This window comes from Notamacropus eugenii, chromosome 2 (genome assembly GCF_028372415.1).
Source record: "Notamacropus eugenii isolate mMacEug1 chromosome 2, mMacEug1.pri_v2, whole genome shotgun sequence".
Classification (NCBI taxonomy): Eukaryota; Metazoa; Chordata; class Mammalia; order Diprotodontia; family Macropodidae; genus Notamacropus; species Notamacropus eugenii.
Window position 1 is genome coordinate 293661664 of NC_092873.1, and position 16151 is coordinate 293677814.

The 16151-nt window shown below is 35.9% G+C and overlaps 1 protein-coding gene and 1 pseudogene across 2 annotated transcripts in view; both read right to left on the reverse strand.

Annotated features, from left to right (window-relative positions):
* Positions 1-16151, reverse strand: part of TRIM33 (tripartite motif containing 33) — a 167202-nt gene that overhangs the window by 59187 nt on the left and 91864 nt on the right. For both annotated transcript variants that reach the window (XM_072644420.1, XM_072644419.1), the window contains exons 3-4: positions 11988-12132; positions 11466-11598 (exon numbers count right to left, since the gene is read on the reverse strand). In XM_072644420.1, the coding sequence (XP_072500521.1) occupies positions 11466-11598; positions 11988-12132 (278 nt within the window). The remainder of the gene's footprint in view (positions 1-11465; positions 11599-11987; positions 12133-16151) is intronic.
* On the reverse strand, positions 4917-5677 carry LOC140527469 (large ribosomal subunit protein uL6-like; annotated as a pseudogene).

Here is a 16151-nt window from a genome sequence, read left to right on the forward strand (position 1 = left end):
ATGCTCAGAGATATCTTAAAGATCACAGGTCTTCCAAAAGAACCTCAAGAATATAATTTAGGAAATCATATAAAAAAAAACTGCTCAGAACTTTTGAATCCAGAAAACAAATCCAGTAAAGAATCCTGACCTTCTAACTCCAAGACATATAAACAATAGATTCTGCAAATAGCCAAAAGAAAAGGTCTTCAAACATAAAGGACAAATTCAAATGACAAAATATTATTTCACAGCTACAAAAAAATTATAAAAAGAAATAGATAGCAGTGTATTCAAGCTGAAATACAAAATAATATTCTGCAAACTTCAGTGTGGTTGCTAATAAAAAACATTCAACAACAGAAATTTGTAGCATTCTTGAAGAAACAAAAACACCAGACACAAACAGAATATTTGAGTTAGAAAATACTCCCAAAATATCAGAAACACAAGAAAGTTATACACAATTTAGACCACAGGAAGACTTGTGCAAAATGAGCAAGACCAGGATAACATTTTACAACGTGATGATATCACAAACGGGAAAGAAATCAACTTTAAAAAACCTCAGAACTCTGATCAGGGCAGAAGCAACAGTGACTTTAAGAAGCTGATGATGAAAACATTTCTCTTACGTCTCAGAGTTAAGAGACTTGAGATGCACAATGAGAAGCGTTCTCACACATGACGAATGTGTTGCTTTATTTTTGCTCAACTATGTCTTTATTACAAGAAAGGGCTTTTGTTTGAGGATAGGGAGATAGAGGTGGTAAGTTAATGGGTAATAATAGGTATTATAAAAAAAGGTACATTAATAAAATTTTGATTTTTAAATGCCTAGATTCACAGAGATGAGGAACCATGTGGCCCTCTAGTTCCTCAACTGTGGTCCTTTGACTGAATCCAAACTTCACGGAACAAATCTTTTACTAAGTTTAACTAACCCTGCTACGCATCTGGGGTAGAAACTTCATAAAATCATATAATACTAGATTTGGAAGATCTCTTGGAAATAATTTTGTCCAATTCTATGTTACAGAAAAGGGAAGAGAAAATAAATGATTCACAAATCAGCCCAGTGGCACAGCTGGAACTAATGACTTCTAAATTGAGCGCTGATTCTACTACACCCTGACTTTTATCATTTATAAATCCCTGGTAGTGGTTCTTGCGGTCTGGGACAGAAGCTCGAACAACATCTTACTGGCGATGGGAGAAGAACTGGGCACAGGACCTCGAGAACTTTCATGGAGGCAAAGGGAGATGAGGTAAGGAAAAGAAAAGTGGATAGAGTCCAAGAAATGTTTGTAGAGAAGTGTGAAAATGATATACATTTCCCCTTCTTAATCCCTTTCTTGAAACAGAGCCTCCTGACAACAGTAGCACCTGAGAATATTCCCCTTCCTTTTTAGCAATCTTAATAACTGACCTACAGTAGAACCTCTGGTTTACAGATAAACTGTTTTACATGTGTTTTGCTGGATGAAGAAAAATTTTTCGCAAAATTTCTCTTGCAGGAAAAACAAAAATTTGCAGTATGAACATCAAAATTTTGTTGAAAAACATCACCCAAATAAGGCTGTAGCAATGAGAGCCACAAATATTTTTAATGGTGATGCAATGTCACATTTCTGTGGCATTCTGAAAAAATGTCAAAAACACATATTAGATAGATTCCTGGCCAGAAATGAATGTAAAGGAAAAAGAAATTAGTGAGTCAAAACATTAAAGTGATTCTAAACAACAAAAAATTAAGTGAAGGCAGTAGTGTTAGCCTAATTTTAGGGAAAGTAGCATGAGAGAGTACTCCCACGATGAAATCCCCAATATCCTCATAGAAGGAGATTCTCCTTCTAAGCAATAACCCTTCCTCCTCTTCCTCCCTCTCATTTCCCTCACACCAGCTATGACTCTTCTCAAAAGTAAAGTGCAGGTTAATTTATTTTATTATCGGTTTATATTGTGTACTAAACATTGCTATTGTATTTCAAGCCCATGAGGGACAAAAAAAACTTACTTAAAATTATAAATAATTATTTTTATATGAATATTTTTAGAGATGTGGTACCAATCATCCGACTTTACATTATTTCCTATGGGAAAATTCGCTTTGCAATATGAACAAATTACAGGACGAACAGAATCTTGGAACAAATTGAATTCATAAACTAAATTTCTGCTGTACTTTTTTTTCTCTCGTTTATCACCTGTTAGTTCTGCCCAGGGTCTCTTATTCACAGCCAACTATTAAGAACAGGTTGTCTCTGAAGCACAGGGGATGATGATAATGATAATTTATATTTACATTACATTTTGTGATATCTATGTTATAAGTAACAAATGCACAAGAAATTACCTATAATCTAGACGTGGCAACTTCATAAAGGTTATCTCCTTGATAATTCAAAATAAATAGTGCTAAATTCTTGATTTTTTCTAAGTTTCAGCACAAGAATATTATTTAGGATTAGAAGAGAATCTTACAGGCTATAACAACTCACATTTACGTACTGCTTTAATGTTTACTAAGCATTTTCTTATAGCAATCACATGAGGTAGGTAATACAAGTATTCCAATTTTACAGCTGAAGAAACTGAGGCTTGAAAGTTGAATGACCCAAAGTAATATATTTTGTAAACTTTAAAATTAGTTATACAAATTCCATTATTTACAAAGTCATTATTTACAAAGCTCATAAGGGTGGAAACCAAGATCTAATCCAAAATACATGAATATCTTCTATTAAAGACCTGCTGTCTTCCCTGAAAAGACCACATATCAGATATTTGTCAGTTGCAGATGTGACATATTAGGAGGGGTCAGTGACAAAAATGTTGGACAATGTTCAGAAGGATGACTTAGATGGTAAATATATGTGTGTGTACACACACACACACACACTATTTAGATATATGTAGTTTCCTTTACAATCCTTTTGTTATTTTACACATCATAAACAATATTCTGAGAAAGGACTCATTGGCTTAACCAAACTGTGAAATTTATCTATGACTAAAAACCCAGTTGAGGTATGAATTGGTTTGGATATTTACAACATCTTTGGTTAGATTGCTTATTTATTGCTTTTTGTTGTGAAGGTTGTATTGATAGTATCAAAAGTGCCTCTTAACAGGACATTTCCCTGGAAATACTAATGTATAAGTGGCTATAAATTATAGATAAACCTCATTCTGTATATTAGTTATGTCCCTGAAAATTTTTAAATCACATACTACTTTAAATATAGACTTGGTAGTAGATTAAGATTGAGGAGACCTGTGAAAATTAAATGGGTAGGATTGATTGGAGAGTGGGACAGGGGTAGAAGTGTATGCATGGTCACAAGAACATACATGTATATTTAATGGTTGTACTCACTGTTGTGATCCTGTTCATCTCATTATATCAGTTAAAATCCTTTATTATTTGTATCACAATATTCTATATATTACTATAATTTATTTAACTATTTATCAGCTGTTGTATACAGTCCCTTCATTTTCTTTAAAGAAATAAAGCAAATATAACTATTTTTTGTACAACTGGATCCTTCTCGTATTTTTAAGATGTAGCCCTTGTACCCAATGGGATTGTTGTGTAAATAGTTATATTCAGACACTCCTTATTTTGTCAAACTTAATGCAAAATATTTAGCACGATGCTGAAAAATGCATGGATCAAGTAAATCTGAATTAAATCCTGTCTCAGAAATTAATTAGTTGTGTGACCTTAAGCAAGTTACTTCATCCCTGTTTCCTTCAGTTTCTTAATCTATATAGGGAATAATAATAATAGTACCTGCCTGTCAGTGTTGTTGAGAAGATCACATAATTGTGAAGTACTTAACACAGTGACTGGCTTGTGTGGAGGGTGAACAATGCAATATTCAAACCTTATAAGAAATCAACTGAACAAAATATTTCTTTGGTAATGCTATGCCACTTAAAGAGTGCTTCTCTAAATTGGCATCAGCTCCATTCAGATTTTGGGCAGCTAGGTGACAGACATAGTGCATAGAGCACTGGGCTTGTATTTAGGATGACTCATCTTCCAGAGTTCAAATCTGACTGCAGACACTTTGTAGATCTGTGACCCTGGGCAAGTCACTTAACCCTGTTTGCCTCAGTTTCCTCATCTGTAAAATGAGCTGGAGAAGAAAATCACAAATCACCCCAGCATCTTTGCCAAGAAAACCCTAAATGGGGTGACGAAGAATTGGACACAACTGAAAACACTGAATAACCACCATTTAGATTTAAATGTCATAAAGGTGTTATACTACTTATAACCACTCAGCAAATTGTTATGCTGATACATTTAAGAAATTCAAATAACTGAAAAAGTTTTAAAGTAGTACAGAAGGCAGGGCATGAAACTCTTTTAAAAACAAACCAACCAACCAGAAGAGGTCTGGCATGTGGTAAGCACCACATAAATGTTAACTATTTTCCATAGTAGATTACTCTATACTGGATTTGATGTGATTGCTATGGAATGACAGTACTGATAAGATGAATGATTAGGATAAAGTGTTCATTTTGTGACTTTTGGTATTTTATACTAAATGCATTCAAGTGAATTACATCATTATTTTGAAAGTTGGTGTGCCATTGTATCAGAAATGCTGGTATACTACAACTTTCCTTTTAATCTGGAGAACTATCACTTATAAAATTATAAAACTGTACCTGTTAATAATTAGTATGTAATGAAGTTACACTTTTGAACCAACTTAGTAACAACAGAAATTAATATCCAGAAAATCTTCTGGTTGTTTTTAAGCCAACTATTCACTGTGTATGTGAAATTCCAGAATGTAACTATTAGTGAAACAAAAGGGAAATATTAACAACCTAACCCTAGGCTGTGATAAGTGAAATTTTGCTGTTTGAAGCAAAATCTCATGTTCTAATATATTGTTCTAAGTTTTTTGGGTTTTTTTTTGACAAAAAGTATTTTTATTTTGACATCTCAATAAGTGTTGACTCCTCAGGACACAGCCTTTGGCATCTTTCTCAACTTATTCATCAGCTTGTTGCACTGTGCCTTTCTCAGAAACATAGATGCCATCCAAAAATTTTCTGATATCTCTGTTTTTGACTGTGGTAGCTTGTTAGATCAGGGCAGCTGAGTTTGTAACAAGTTCAATATCATTTCCTTGAAGAATTAACTCATCTTTTTGGGCTTGGGAAACAGCACAAACAACACCTGGTCTCATGCGCACTCTTTAGATGTATTTCATCCAAGAAATTTCTGATTTCAACAAGTGAGCCACTCTCTTGAATAACAACATTGATGGGGAAGTGAGCATACACAGATCTCATCTTGTAACGAAAACCCAGGGTAACACCTTTGATCATGTTTTGTACATGACTACAGATTGTGCACATGGTTGCAAGTTCTTTTCGATTTCCCCACCACTTGTCTACCCGAAGCCTTTTTTTTCTTCTTTCCAAGAAGGCTGAGCTCAACACTGATATGGTTGAAATCCCTACAGGATTCCTCTGGGCCCCTTCACAATAACTGTCCAACCCTTAAGAGAGATGTCACCATTTTCTGGGATGTTGATGGTCTGGTTGCTGAGAATGGTCTTCATTCTGGTGCTGGATGGGCCAAAAAGCTGTTCTAAGTTTTGATTTCTGGACTGTCATGAAGTCAACAGTCCATCATTTAAGGGGAATGCCATGTGCTGCCCAAAGGAAGAGTCTGAGAATGGCTACAGATGGTTGTTCGTGCCAAAGAAAAGTTGATGGGATGACTGTGGTTTAGGCAAAGGTTTAGAGTCTCTTTACTCAGTTTCCCCATGGTGCTAGTTCCTTTCTGAACAGGAAAATTTCCTCCCTCTTTAACTGTAAGCCTGGCTTTTGACACCCTATGAATAATGTGGAACTTGATTACATTTGGCTATCAAGAATGACTCTTGCCTGGGATCAAACAGAGCTACCTTTTGGCTTATGTTACATCAGTCTGTGCCCTTGACAGGGCAGTCCTGATGTCATTATAACCATATCCCTCTCATTTCCTTTGACGGTCAATTTCTGCAAAGAGGGCAGGTGAATAGTGAAAGTTTTACTCAATCTATTAATTACTTGAATAATACTAAAACATCTAACTTACTATAAGAGGATGCATGTATGAAAAGCTAACTATTTTCAATCTGAAATTATAGTTGACTCAACATCCTAAGCAACTAATGAGTGCCTAGCTTTGCTATCCTCTTGCCATTAGTTATAATCTCTCAGAATGATATGGGGATAATATCCTCAGAAGAGAATTAGATAAGAATGTAAAGGCTTTTTAAAAATTTAAAAGGAAGAGTCAATTCTGAGAGAACAGTATCAAACTGCTGCCTCTAAGAATTAGGCTTCCAAGTGTTTCTAATAGGATATACAGGCCTTGAGTTTGTTTTAGTAACAAGTTCCCAAAACTGGGTTAAGGATTTCACATATAAAATTGCATTAATAATTATAATGTTCTTCTCATAGCTCTGTTACCAACAGAATTAGAACCATAAGGTCTGAACTGGTTTTCAACACTTAAACTAATTTCAGGATATTGAACCAAATTGTACTGAGTCTTGTTTTGGCAAAATTAAGCAAAATAACCTAGAAATCTTTACAAGTGACTTGATATTTAGAGAAGCAGATCTTCCAAGGAGGAATCCCTTCAGAGTTGTCCTGATAATGGAGCTTATTCTGTAATGTCGAAAAAGGATATTTCTAAGGACCACATGACTACATGGGACATCTGATGAATATTGAGAGTGGGTTGCCATGTTGCAGGGAAAATTTATAATTATTTAATAGTGGTCATTATTGTATTGTTTTGGTTTTGGTCATGATGTCTGTGTTTACTGAGTTTTCTGTACTAGAAAAAAGTTCAAGAATAAAAGCTGTCTGGTGGTCCATAACAATATATTGAGATCACTGCTTCAGAGCAGGAAGTTAGCAATCCCTCCCTTGAGACTGAGAAGTTGGTCCAGGCCAAAAAAAATGAGTCCATCACCTTTCTTCAAAATCAGGTGATTCTTTAGCTGAAAGGGTCATGCAAAGCCATACTGTCTACCTTCTTATAGCTCTACAAGGAGGGGGCTGTGCTACAATCCTAATGTTCCTATATTAACTGATCAGGTGAGACTGCAATAGGTCTTTACAAAATCCAACAGATTGTAGCAGAAAACCAACTGCGTAATGAAGATTTTTGTCCTTCATTTCAAATAGGACCAATGACATCATGAAGTGATGTTTTGACGTGCATGTTAATTGGATTTAAGTGAGGCAGAGTTGCACAAAATCTTACTTTCTCTTCCATAGTCAATAAAGTCCAAAGGCAAGACAAAAGTCAGACTGGAGATAGCCTGGGATTTTTGACGTCTGACCAAGTTCTAAGCACTTCACAGCACTTACTTCAGTCAATTTCATGGCCACTAGAACCAATTATTCCTGTCTACCCATTCCACCAGAGGAAGTCTTCACATGCTTGGGGTAGACATCCCCTTAACTCACAAAAAGGTTGGAGACCTGTCAGTTACCTTTAACCTAGTTTAGCCTGTCTGCCAGAAAGGTTTTACAGGGGTGTGGCCGTTGTGCATGCTATAGTTCTTGGAGCCACAGGTGAGAGTTGGGTGAAGGTGAACACCAAAAGTGGATGAGGAGCCCTGAAAAGAGCTCAGCAAGTTCTCACACCAGAGTTGTTAGACTTCCTTAAATAAAGGCATAATAAAAATATCTCATAGTTAAGACCACTGTTTCTAGTTTTCTTGGTTATCCTCCTGGAGGGAGTATATTGAGTACTATATTCAAATGGTCTCATTATCCTTGGCCTCGTAACAGTCTTTTGGCTTTGTATTAGATATTGAATTATTTGCTGTACTAAAACCTTTTAAAAACTGATTCCTAATAATCCGATGATAGTTCTAAATAGTGATTCTACAATGAGTCTTATACATTTGGGACTGGATAAGTGACTCATGGAGAACAAATGTCTCAAGGATCAAAGGGGTAAATTGAAAGAATCAAATTAACTCTGTTTTGTTTGGTTCTTTCCATTTTGTGATTTTCCTCCATAGTGTGAATTCAGCCTTGTTTGCTGAAAATCATATAATTTGAGGGCCCTGAGATATGATGTAATTCTAGGAACTGAAGTGGTAGGTATTAAGCACAAAATGTCCTGTACATTTTATATGTTCTTGTAGTAACCACAGAATGTACCAGAATATTCTTGAAATAAGCACAAGATTTCTAAAACTCTGACCAGAGAGAACTACCATGTTACTTGTTTGTCTAAGTTGAATGTTCCTCATTATTGACTATAAGAAAATTTTGATAGCTGCTAAAAGGTCTCTGTGCCTACTGAAGGGCCTTATATCCAATTTTTTATACAACATATGCCCTATGGATACATTAATATTCATATTTGTGGATTTAATTGTCTCAGTTTTTAAAGTTCTCAACAATCTCAACTGCCACACCTCTTATCTAGCTCCTTAACGGCATAAAAAGTTTAGCTTGTGAGTTCCTTGGGGGTAGAAAGTGTCCTCTGTCCTGGTATCCTCAGGGCTTAGCACCATGTGGGGCACAAAGAAAGTGTTTAATAAATGTTTATTGACTGACAAAAAAAAAATGAACCTGTGGATGTTCCAGAGCTACAAATAAGCATCACCAACAACCTACAGGAAATGTGACCTTTCTGAGGGTCCATCATTCATCTTCTGTACGATGCCTTTGTATTTAAAATATTTTTCTAAGCCCAGGTTAGAAAGCAAGAGAATTTTAGAAACATTAATTTCATAATCAACAGGCAAGAAGCAAATACAATGAGGAAAAAGATAAAAGTAATTTGGTTAGAAAGGCAAATCCAAATCAGTTATGAGAGAAGTAGCTTGTGGATATAGATTGTAGCTTAGGTAGGAAGCATCTGGATGAAGTATGTGGTGCTTGTTCTATAGGTTTTCATCATGGAAAGTGAATAGGAGAGCAAGAATAACTCCAATAGTGAACTTGAGCATAATGAACTATGCTTCATAAGGAAAGATAATGGAACTTACTGTTAAGAATGTTAGACTCAAAGTCAGGAAACAGGAATTCGAAACCTGGCTACATTATTTACTTAAGACTTTGAAAAGCCACTTAACATTTTCTGTGTCCAATTTTCTTCTGTATAAGATGGAGATAATATTTATACTATATCTCACATAGCTGTTGATAAGTCCATGCTCTGTAACCCCAAGTGTCACATAAAAGAGATTATTATCAAGAGTAGGGAATCTTCATGGGTAAGCTGAACCAACAGAATAACAATGACTGTACTAGCTAAATAAATTTATTTATTTGCTACCATTCACACCAATCAAATTAACATAAGATTGATTTAGAGACAAAAAAAGTAATTATGAGATCTGGAGGAAGAAAAGATCAAGAATTTAAAGGAAGATAATGGGGGAGGGGGACCTAGCATTACCAGATCTCAAACTATCCAAAAGAGTAGTGTAATCATCAAAGCAATTTGGTCTAGGATAAGAAATAGCAAGGTCAACCACTGGAACAAATTAGGCATATAAAATATAGAAGAAAATAAAACAGCCTAGTATGTGAAAAACTCAAAAAGACTCAGCTACTATTTTTATGACTCACTTTTCAAACAAAACTGTTAAAAATGGAAAGCAATCTTAATAGAAATTAGGCAAAGACCAATATTTCACAGTAACATAAGAAAAACTCCAAATGGATACATGATTTAAGCATAAAAGGTGACATCAAAAACAAATTAGAAGACCAAGGACAAAGTTACCTTTAAGATCTATGACTATGGAAAGAGCTCATGATCAAAGAAGGTATAGAAAATATAAGTACATAAGATGAACAGTTTTGATTACATATATAAAGTTTTTACCCAAAGAAAATCAATGCAACTAAAATTAGAAGAAAATCATAACTAGGGAAAAAAAAATCTTTGGAGCAAACTCCTCTGTAAGCATCTCATTTACAACTTGATAAAAGTTCAAAAGACATGAACAAGTAATTCTCAAGGGAAGCAATCCAAGCTATTTATAGCTTCGTCAAAAGAATGCTTGAAATCGTTAATAATTAGAGAAATGCAAATTAAAATATCTCTGAGGTTCTACCTTATACCCATTAGAATTAACAGAAAAGAAAAATAACATTCTGGGGAGGGTGGAGCAAAGCAGGCCCACTGGGAGAGTAATATATCAGTCTAAACATTCTGGAAAGCAATTTGGAATTATGCATACCCTTTGACACAGGAACCCAAATACTAGATTCTGTGAGCAATTCCAATATATGGGACAAAATTGTAACCCCACTGACCCCCCAAAAGAGGAAAAAGGCCTATAATTACAAATGATTTTATAGCAGCTCTTTTTGTGGGGGCAAAGAACTAGAAACCAAGAGGGTGACCATTAACTGGGAAATGACTGCACAAATCATTGTATACAAACGTTTTAAGAAATGGTGACAGGGCTATTTCAGACAAAGCTGGGAAGAGATGTATGAACAGATGCAGAGTGAACTGAACAGAGCCAGAACAGTTTATATAGCAACACTGTAAAAAGAAGCAACTCTGGGCGATTTAAGAACTATGAAATGATCACTCAAATTCCAGTGGAACCATGATGAAATATGCCATCCAAATCCTGACAGAGATTATGACAGACTCAAGGAGCACAAAGGTATTTTTTGGATATGGTCAAAAAAGGAATTTGTTTTATTTGATCATACATAGTTGTTACAAGGGTTTTGCTCCCCCCACCCCCTTCCACCTCCATCAAAGAAGGTAGGGAGAAAGCAAAGAAGAGTTTCGTTGCTAGAAAAACATTTTTAATTTAAATTTTTTTTAAAAAGAGCATAGCTAAGAGTCTAGGTGGATGCATCAAGCTATGTTAAACCCCAATTATGTGTTTCTCTTGAGGCCCTCTATGAGAGATTTACTTTGCTCTATTCATGCCAACACAACAGAGAAAATCAGAAATGTTTTCTGTCTTCTCACGCCAAAGATCGTTGGGACTGTAGTGATAATGATGCTATCTTACTAAAGCCCCCTATTTTTCTGTTCTAAGGCCCTTATAAGCACAGGGCAAGTAATTGCCACCAGAAGTAAAACTGACTACTGAGCACAATGCCCTATTCTATTTAGAAAGCTACATACAACTCACAAAGGGTGTAGGAACTAACCAGAGCTGGAAAAATTTCAGCTATTATTTGACCTTGCCTATGCTCAAACTCCCTGGTTGTCAGATTCAAATTGTAAATGAACTTTATGACTGTTCAAAAATTGCTCATCTTATCCACTGCTTAAAAAGAAGAAAAGAATTGTTGACTAACAACTTATTCTCACATCTTAAATATACTACTGAACCTCAGATAATTTCTGTATTTTAGAATAAATGGAAGTTTAAATTGCTGGGCTCCTTGAAATTTTCTTCACCTAAGCAAGTAAAACATAAGGTAAAGCATTTCAACACAGGTACCTATGTTCCTTGTGCTCCAATAGTTGGCAGTCTCTACATGTCAGTCTATCACACGTTTCACAGAAAAGTTTCAATTGTTCTTGTTTGTGGACAGGACAGAAAACAGGGCGCTGACCAGATGCTCCAACAGTCTCTGTAGCAAAATAAGCCATGTTCATATTGTAAGATGAAATCTGAGACAGTATTTAAAAGGCTTTCTGATTATCCATAATATGTTGCTTTTCAGAGCTCATCAGGCAAGGTCCATTTAAGAAGCTAATAATTACATTACATACTCATTAAAATGTCAATTCCTCCTTTGTCTAAAAATTAGCCCCTCAAACTTATACCAAGGTGAATTAAAAATGTGGTGATTTGTTTATCCAGAATACCAAAAAAGTAGTTATGGAACTTACCTGCTCTCAAATCATCCCTGCTAGAGTTGAATGGTCCCTTATGGCTCAATTTATTATTGACAAGAAAACATACATATGTAGTGAAGGTAAGAAAGGACAACAATGGATATCAGAGTTCCTATATTACCTGAGACATCTTCCTTCTTCCTAATTAGATGATCCTTGGTGAATTTTACCCGTTGATGTGCTTCTATACAAGTCTTGCAAAGCCACTCCCCACATTCTACACAAAATCCAACTGCACTAGCATTATCTTCACAGCTTGTGCACACCTAAAAGAGCAAATAAGATTCAATATTTACTTTGACACAAACTATAAAGATCAGGAAAACAAAAAGTGGAAATATTTTAATTTGTTCACTTTTTAAAAATGTTTCATCAATGATCTTTTCCTTTTTATATTATTATCATTTCACACTGACATACCTTTCATCCCGAAGCAACCCTGCTTCTTAGGAAATAAGGCAAAACAACACATTGTTCATGTCTAAAAAAAAAAAAAAATCTGTGCCTGTTTCCCATCTATGCTTTATCAAATGACCTCACTGACAAAAGGGAGGTTGAAATGTTTTACTGTGACATGACTTGAAATTGAATTTGTTCAAAAAAAGTGATAAGAAAAACTATCAAGTGCCTATGGGAACTCTGCTGCAATAAATTTTCCCTGATACCTATTAGTGTCAAGTGTGTTTCCAACAACTTTATCTTCCTCAGGTCAATCTAAGTTATAAAAGTGGTTTCCCATTAACTCATTGTTCCTGGAGCTGTGAGCTGATCCAACAATTCTGGAGAGCAATTTAGAACTATGCCTAAAGGGCTATAAAAATGTGTATACCCTTTGACCTAGCAATACCACTTCTAGGTCTATATTCCAAAAGAAATCATACAAATGGGAAAAGGATCCACATGTACAAAAATATTTATAGCAGCTCTTTCTGTGATGGAAAAGAATTGGAAATTAAAAGGATGCCCATCAACTGGGGAATGGTTGAACAAGTTGTGGTGTATGAATGTAATGGAATTCTATTGTGCTGTAAGAAATGATGAGCAGGCTGACTTCAGAAAAACCTGTAAAGACTTACATGAACTGAAGTTGAGTGAGGGAAGCAGAACTAGGAGAAAATTATACACAGTTATAGCCACATTGTGTGATGACTAACTTTGACAGACATGGTTCTATTCAGAAATGCAAAGTTCTGAGAAAACTCCAAAAAGCTCATGACAAAAAAATGCTATCCACATCCAGAGAAATAATTATGGAGCCAGATTTTTGTTATGTTTCTTCTTTCTCGTGGTTCATTCCACTGGTTAAAATTCTCCTTTACAACATCACTAATGTGAAAATATGCTTAATATGAATTTATACGTACAGCCTATATCAGATTGTACACTGTCATGAGGAGGGAGGAGGGGAGAGAAGGGGGAAAATTTTAAATTCAAAAGCTTGTAAAGTAAAAAAAAAAATAATAAATGAATGAATGAGCAAATAAAGGGATTCCCAAACAATTACTATTTTACAGTAAACTCCCTATAGGTCATCTTTTTGCTTAAGTACTTAGAAATAGTGTTGTTGCAAACTATATAACTACTGTTGCAAATATTATTGTGCCCTTTATAGATGAAGAAACTAAGTTTCAGAAATATTAGGTGACTTGCTGTGGTCACACACTGATTTAATTTTTAAGTAAAGACTGAAATCCAGTGCTAATGCCCAGGTGCTGATGTATAATTAGTACTGATTTTGTGTTGATATTTATGGTGCCTTTAAGCCTAAAATAGTGTTGTGGACTAATTGTTTTAAACCATAAAAATAAATGGAGAGTCAGACTGAGACAAGATGGCAGAAAAGAGGCATGGCCTGTGCTGGCACAGATGGCACTGGAGCAGGCTTCAGGGTATTGACTCATGGGCAGCTGCTGCAGTTTGCAGGTTTCTCAACCCACAAATGCCAAAGACAGCTTCAAAGGTGAGTGAGAAAGTTCTTTCACCTGGGTAATAGGGAAGCTTGGTTGGGTCCCAGCCCCAGGCCCAGGACTGCAGCCAAACACTGCTGAAGCAGCAGCCTCTTCTGGAGCGCTGTGTCTATAGATCCTGGGGGAACGGAGCAGCTGATCTGTGTCTCAGTCCTGAGTAGTGGTCCTGGGGTGAGGAGGAACACTGGCATGATGGAGGTGGTGGCAGCTGTGGAGAGGGATTCATACTCACAGTTCCAGGGCAGAAAAGAGTGTTTGTGGTTTCTCACAGACAACAGCACAAGCCAGGAGAGGAGTAAACACCTCTCCCTTGACTATGCTACTTTGGAGGAACTGAAAACTTACAGGTCCCTAGAGATAACCTGGAGAACAGCTGCACAAAACCTCTGAAGACTGGAGTAGTACAGCTTCCACTTGACAAAGAACTCAAAAGTCAAGTAACTGGCTGGAAAAATGAGCCCAAAGTGGAAAAAATTAAAACCACAGAAGGTTACTTTCTTGGTGAAAAGCTATTTTCTTCCATCCTTTTAGGTGAATAAGAGCAAAGCATACAACTGGAGGAAGACAGCAAGATCAAGGCTCCTATGTACAAAGCCTCCAAAAAAAATATGCATTAGTCTCAGACCATGGAAGAGCTCAAAAACGATTTTGAAAAATCAAGTAAGAGAGGTGGAGGGAAAACTGGGAAGAGAAATGAAAATGACGCAAGAAAATGATGAAAAGTGAGTCAACAGCTTGCTAAAGAAGACCCACAGAAATGCTGAAGAAAGTAACACCTTTAAAAATAGACTAACCCAAATGGCAAAAGAGGTCCAAAAAGCCAATGAGGAAAAGAATGTTTTAAAAAGCAGAACTGGCCAATTGGAAAAAGAGTTCCAAAAGCTCAGTGAATAAAATAGTTCTTATAAAATTAGAATGGAGCAGAAGGAAGCTCAAGACTTTATGAGAAATCAAGAAAATATAAAACGAAACCAAAAGAATGAAAAAATAGAAGACAATGTGAAATACCTCACTGGAAAAACAATGGACTTGGAATACAGATCCAGGAGAGATAATTTAAAAATTATTGGTCTACCTGAAAACCATGATAAAAAACCTAGATATCACCTTCCAAGAAATTATCAAGGAAAACTACCCTGATATTCTAGAACCAGAGGGTAAAATAGAAATAGAAAGAATCCACAGATCACCTCCAGAAGGAAATCCGAAAAAAAAATTCCTAGGAGTATTTTAGCCAAATTCTAGAGTTCCAAGATCAAGGAGAAAATATTACAAGCAGCCAGAAAGAAACAATCCAAGTATTGTGGAAACACAATCAGGATAACACAAGATTTAACAGCTTCTACACCAAAGGATCAAAGGGCTTGGAATACGATATCCCAGAGGTCAAAGGAGATACGATTAAAACCAAGAATCACCTACCCAGCAAAAATGAGTATGATGCTTTGGGAAAAAAACGTAATTTCAATGAAGTAGAGGACTTCCAAGCATTCTTGTTGAAAAGACCAGAGCTGAATAGAAAATTTGACTTTCAAATACAAGAATCAAGAGAAACATGAAAAGGTACACAGGAAAGAGAAGCCATAGGAAAGATGATATTTGTAACACATGTGTGTATGACTGTGTGTATATTTTAAATATGTGTAGGTATGTATATGTACATGGGTGTATGTGTATATGTATATATACACAGAGAGCACAGGGTGAGCTGAATATGAAGGGAGAATACCTAAAAAATAAAATTTATTATTGAGTGGAATGTATTAGGTACTATGAGAAAGGGAGAGGTAAAATGTAGCAAATCACCTCACATAAAAGAGGCAAGAAAGAGCTTTTTACAATGGAGGAGAAGAGGGGGGAGATGAAAGGGGATAAGTGAGCCTTACTCTCATGGGATTACGTTTAAGGAGGGAATAATGCACACTCAATTGGATATGGAAATTTACTTTACCCTGTAGGAAGGCAGGGGGAAAGGGGACAGGAGAGGGAAGATAATAGAAGGGACAGCAAATTGGGGAAAGAGATAATCAGAAGCAAACATTATTGTGGGAGGACAGGCCAAGGGAGAGAATGTAATAAATGGAGGGCAGGACAGGACAGAGGGAAATGTGGTTAGTCTTTTGCAACATAACTATTATGGAAGTGTTTTGCATGGCCACACATGTATGACCTATATTGAACTGCTTGTTTTCTCACTGAGGGTGGGTGGGGAGGGAGGAGAAGAGAGAATATGGAACTCAATGTTTTAATACTGAAAGTTGAAAAATATTTTTCAATGCAACTGGGAAATAAGATGTACAGACAATGCGGTAGAGAAA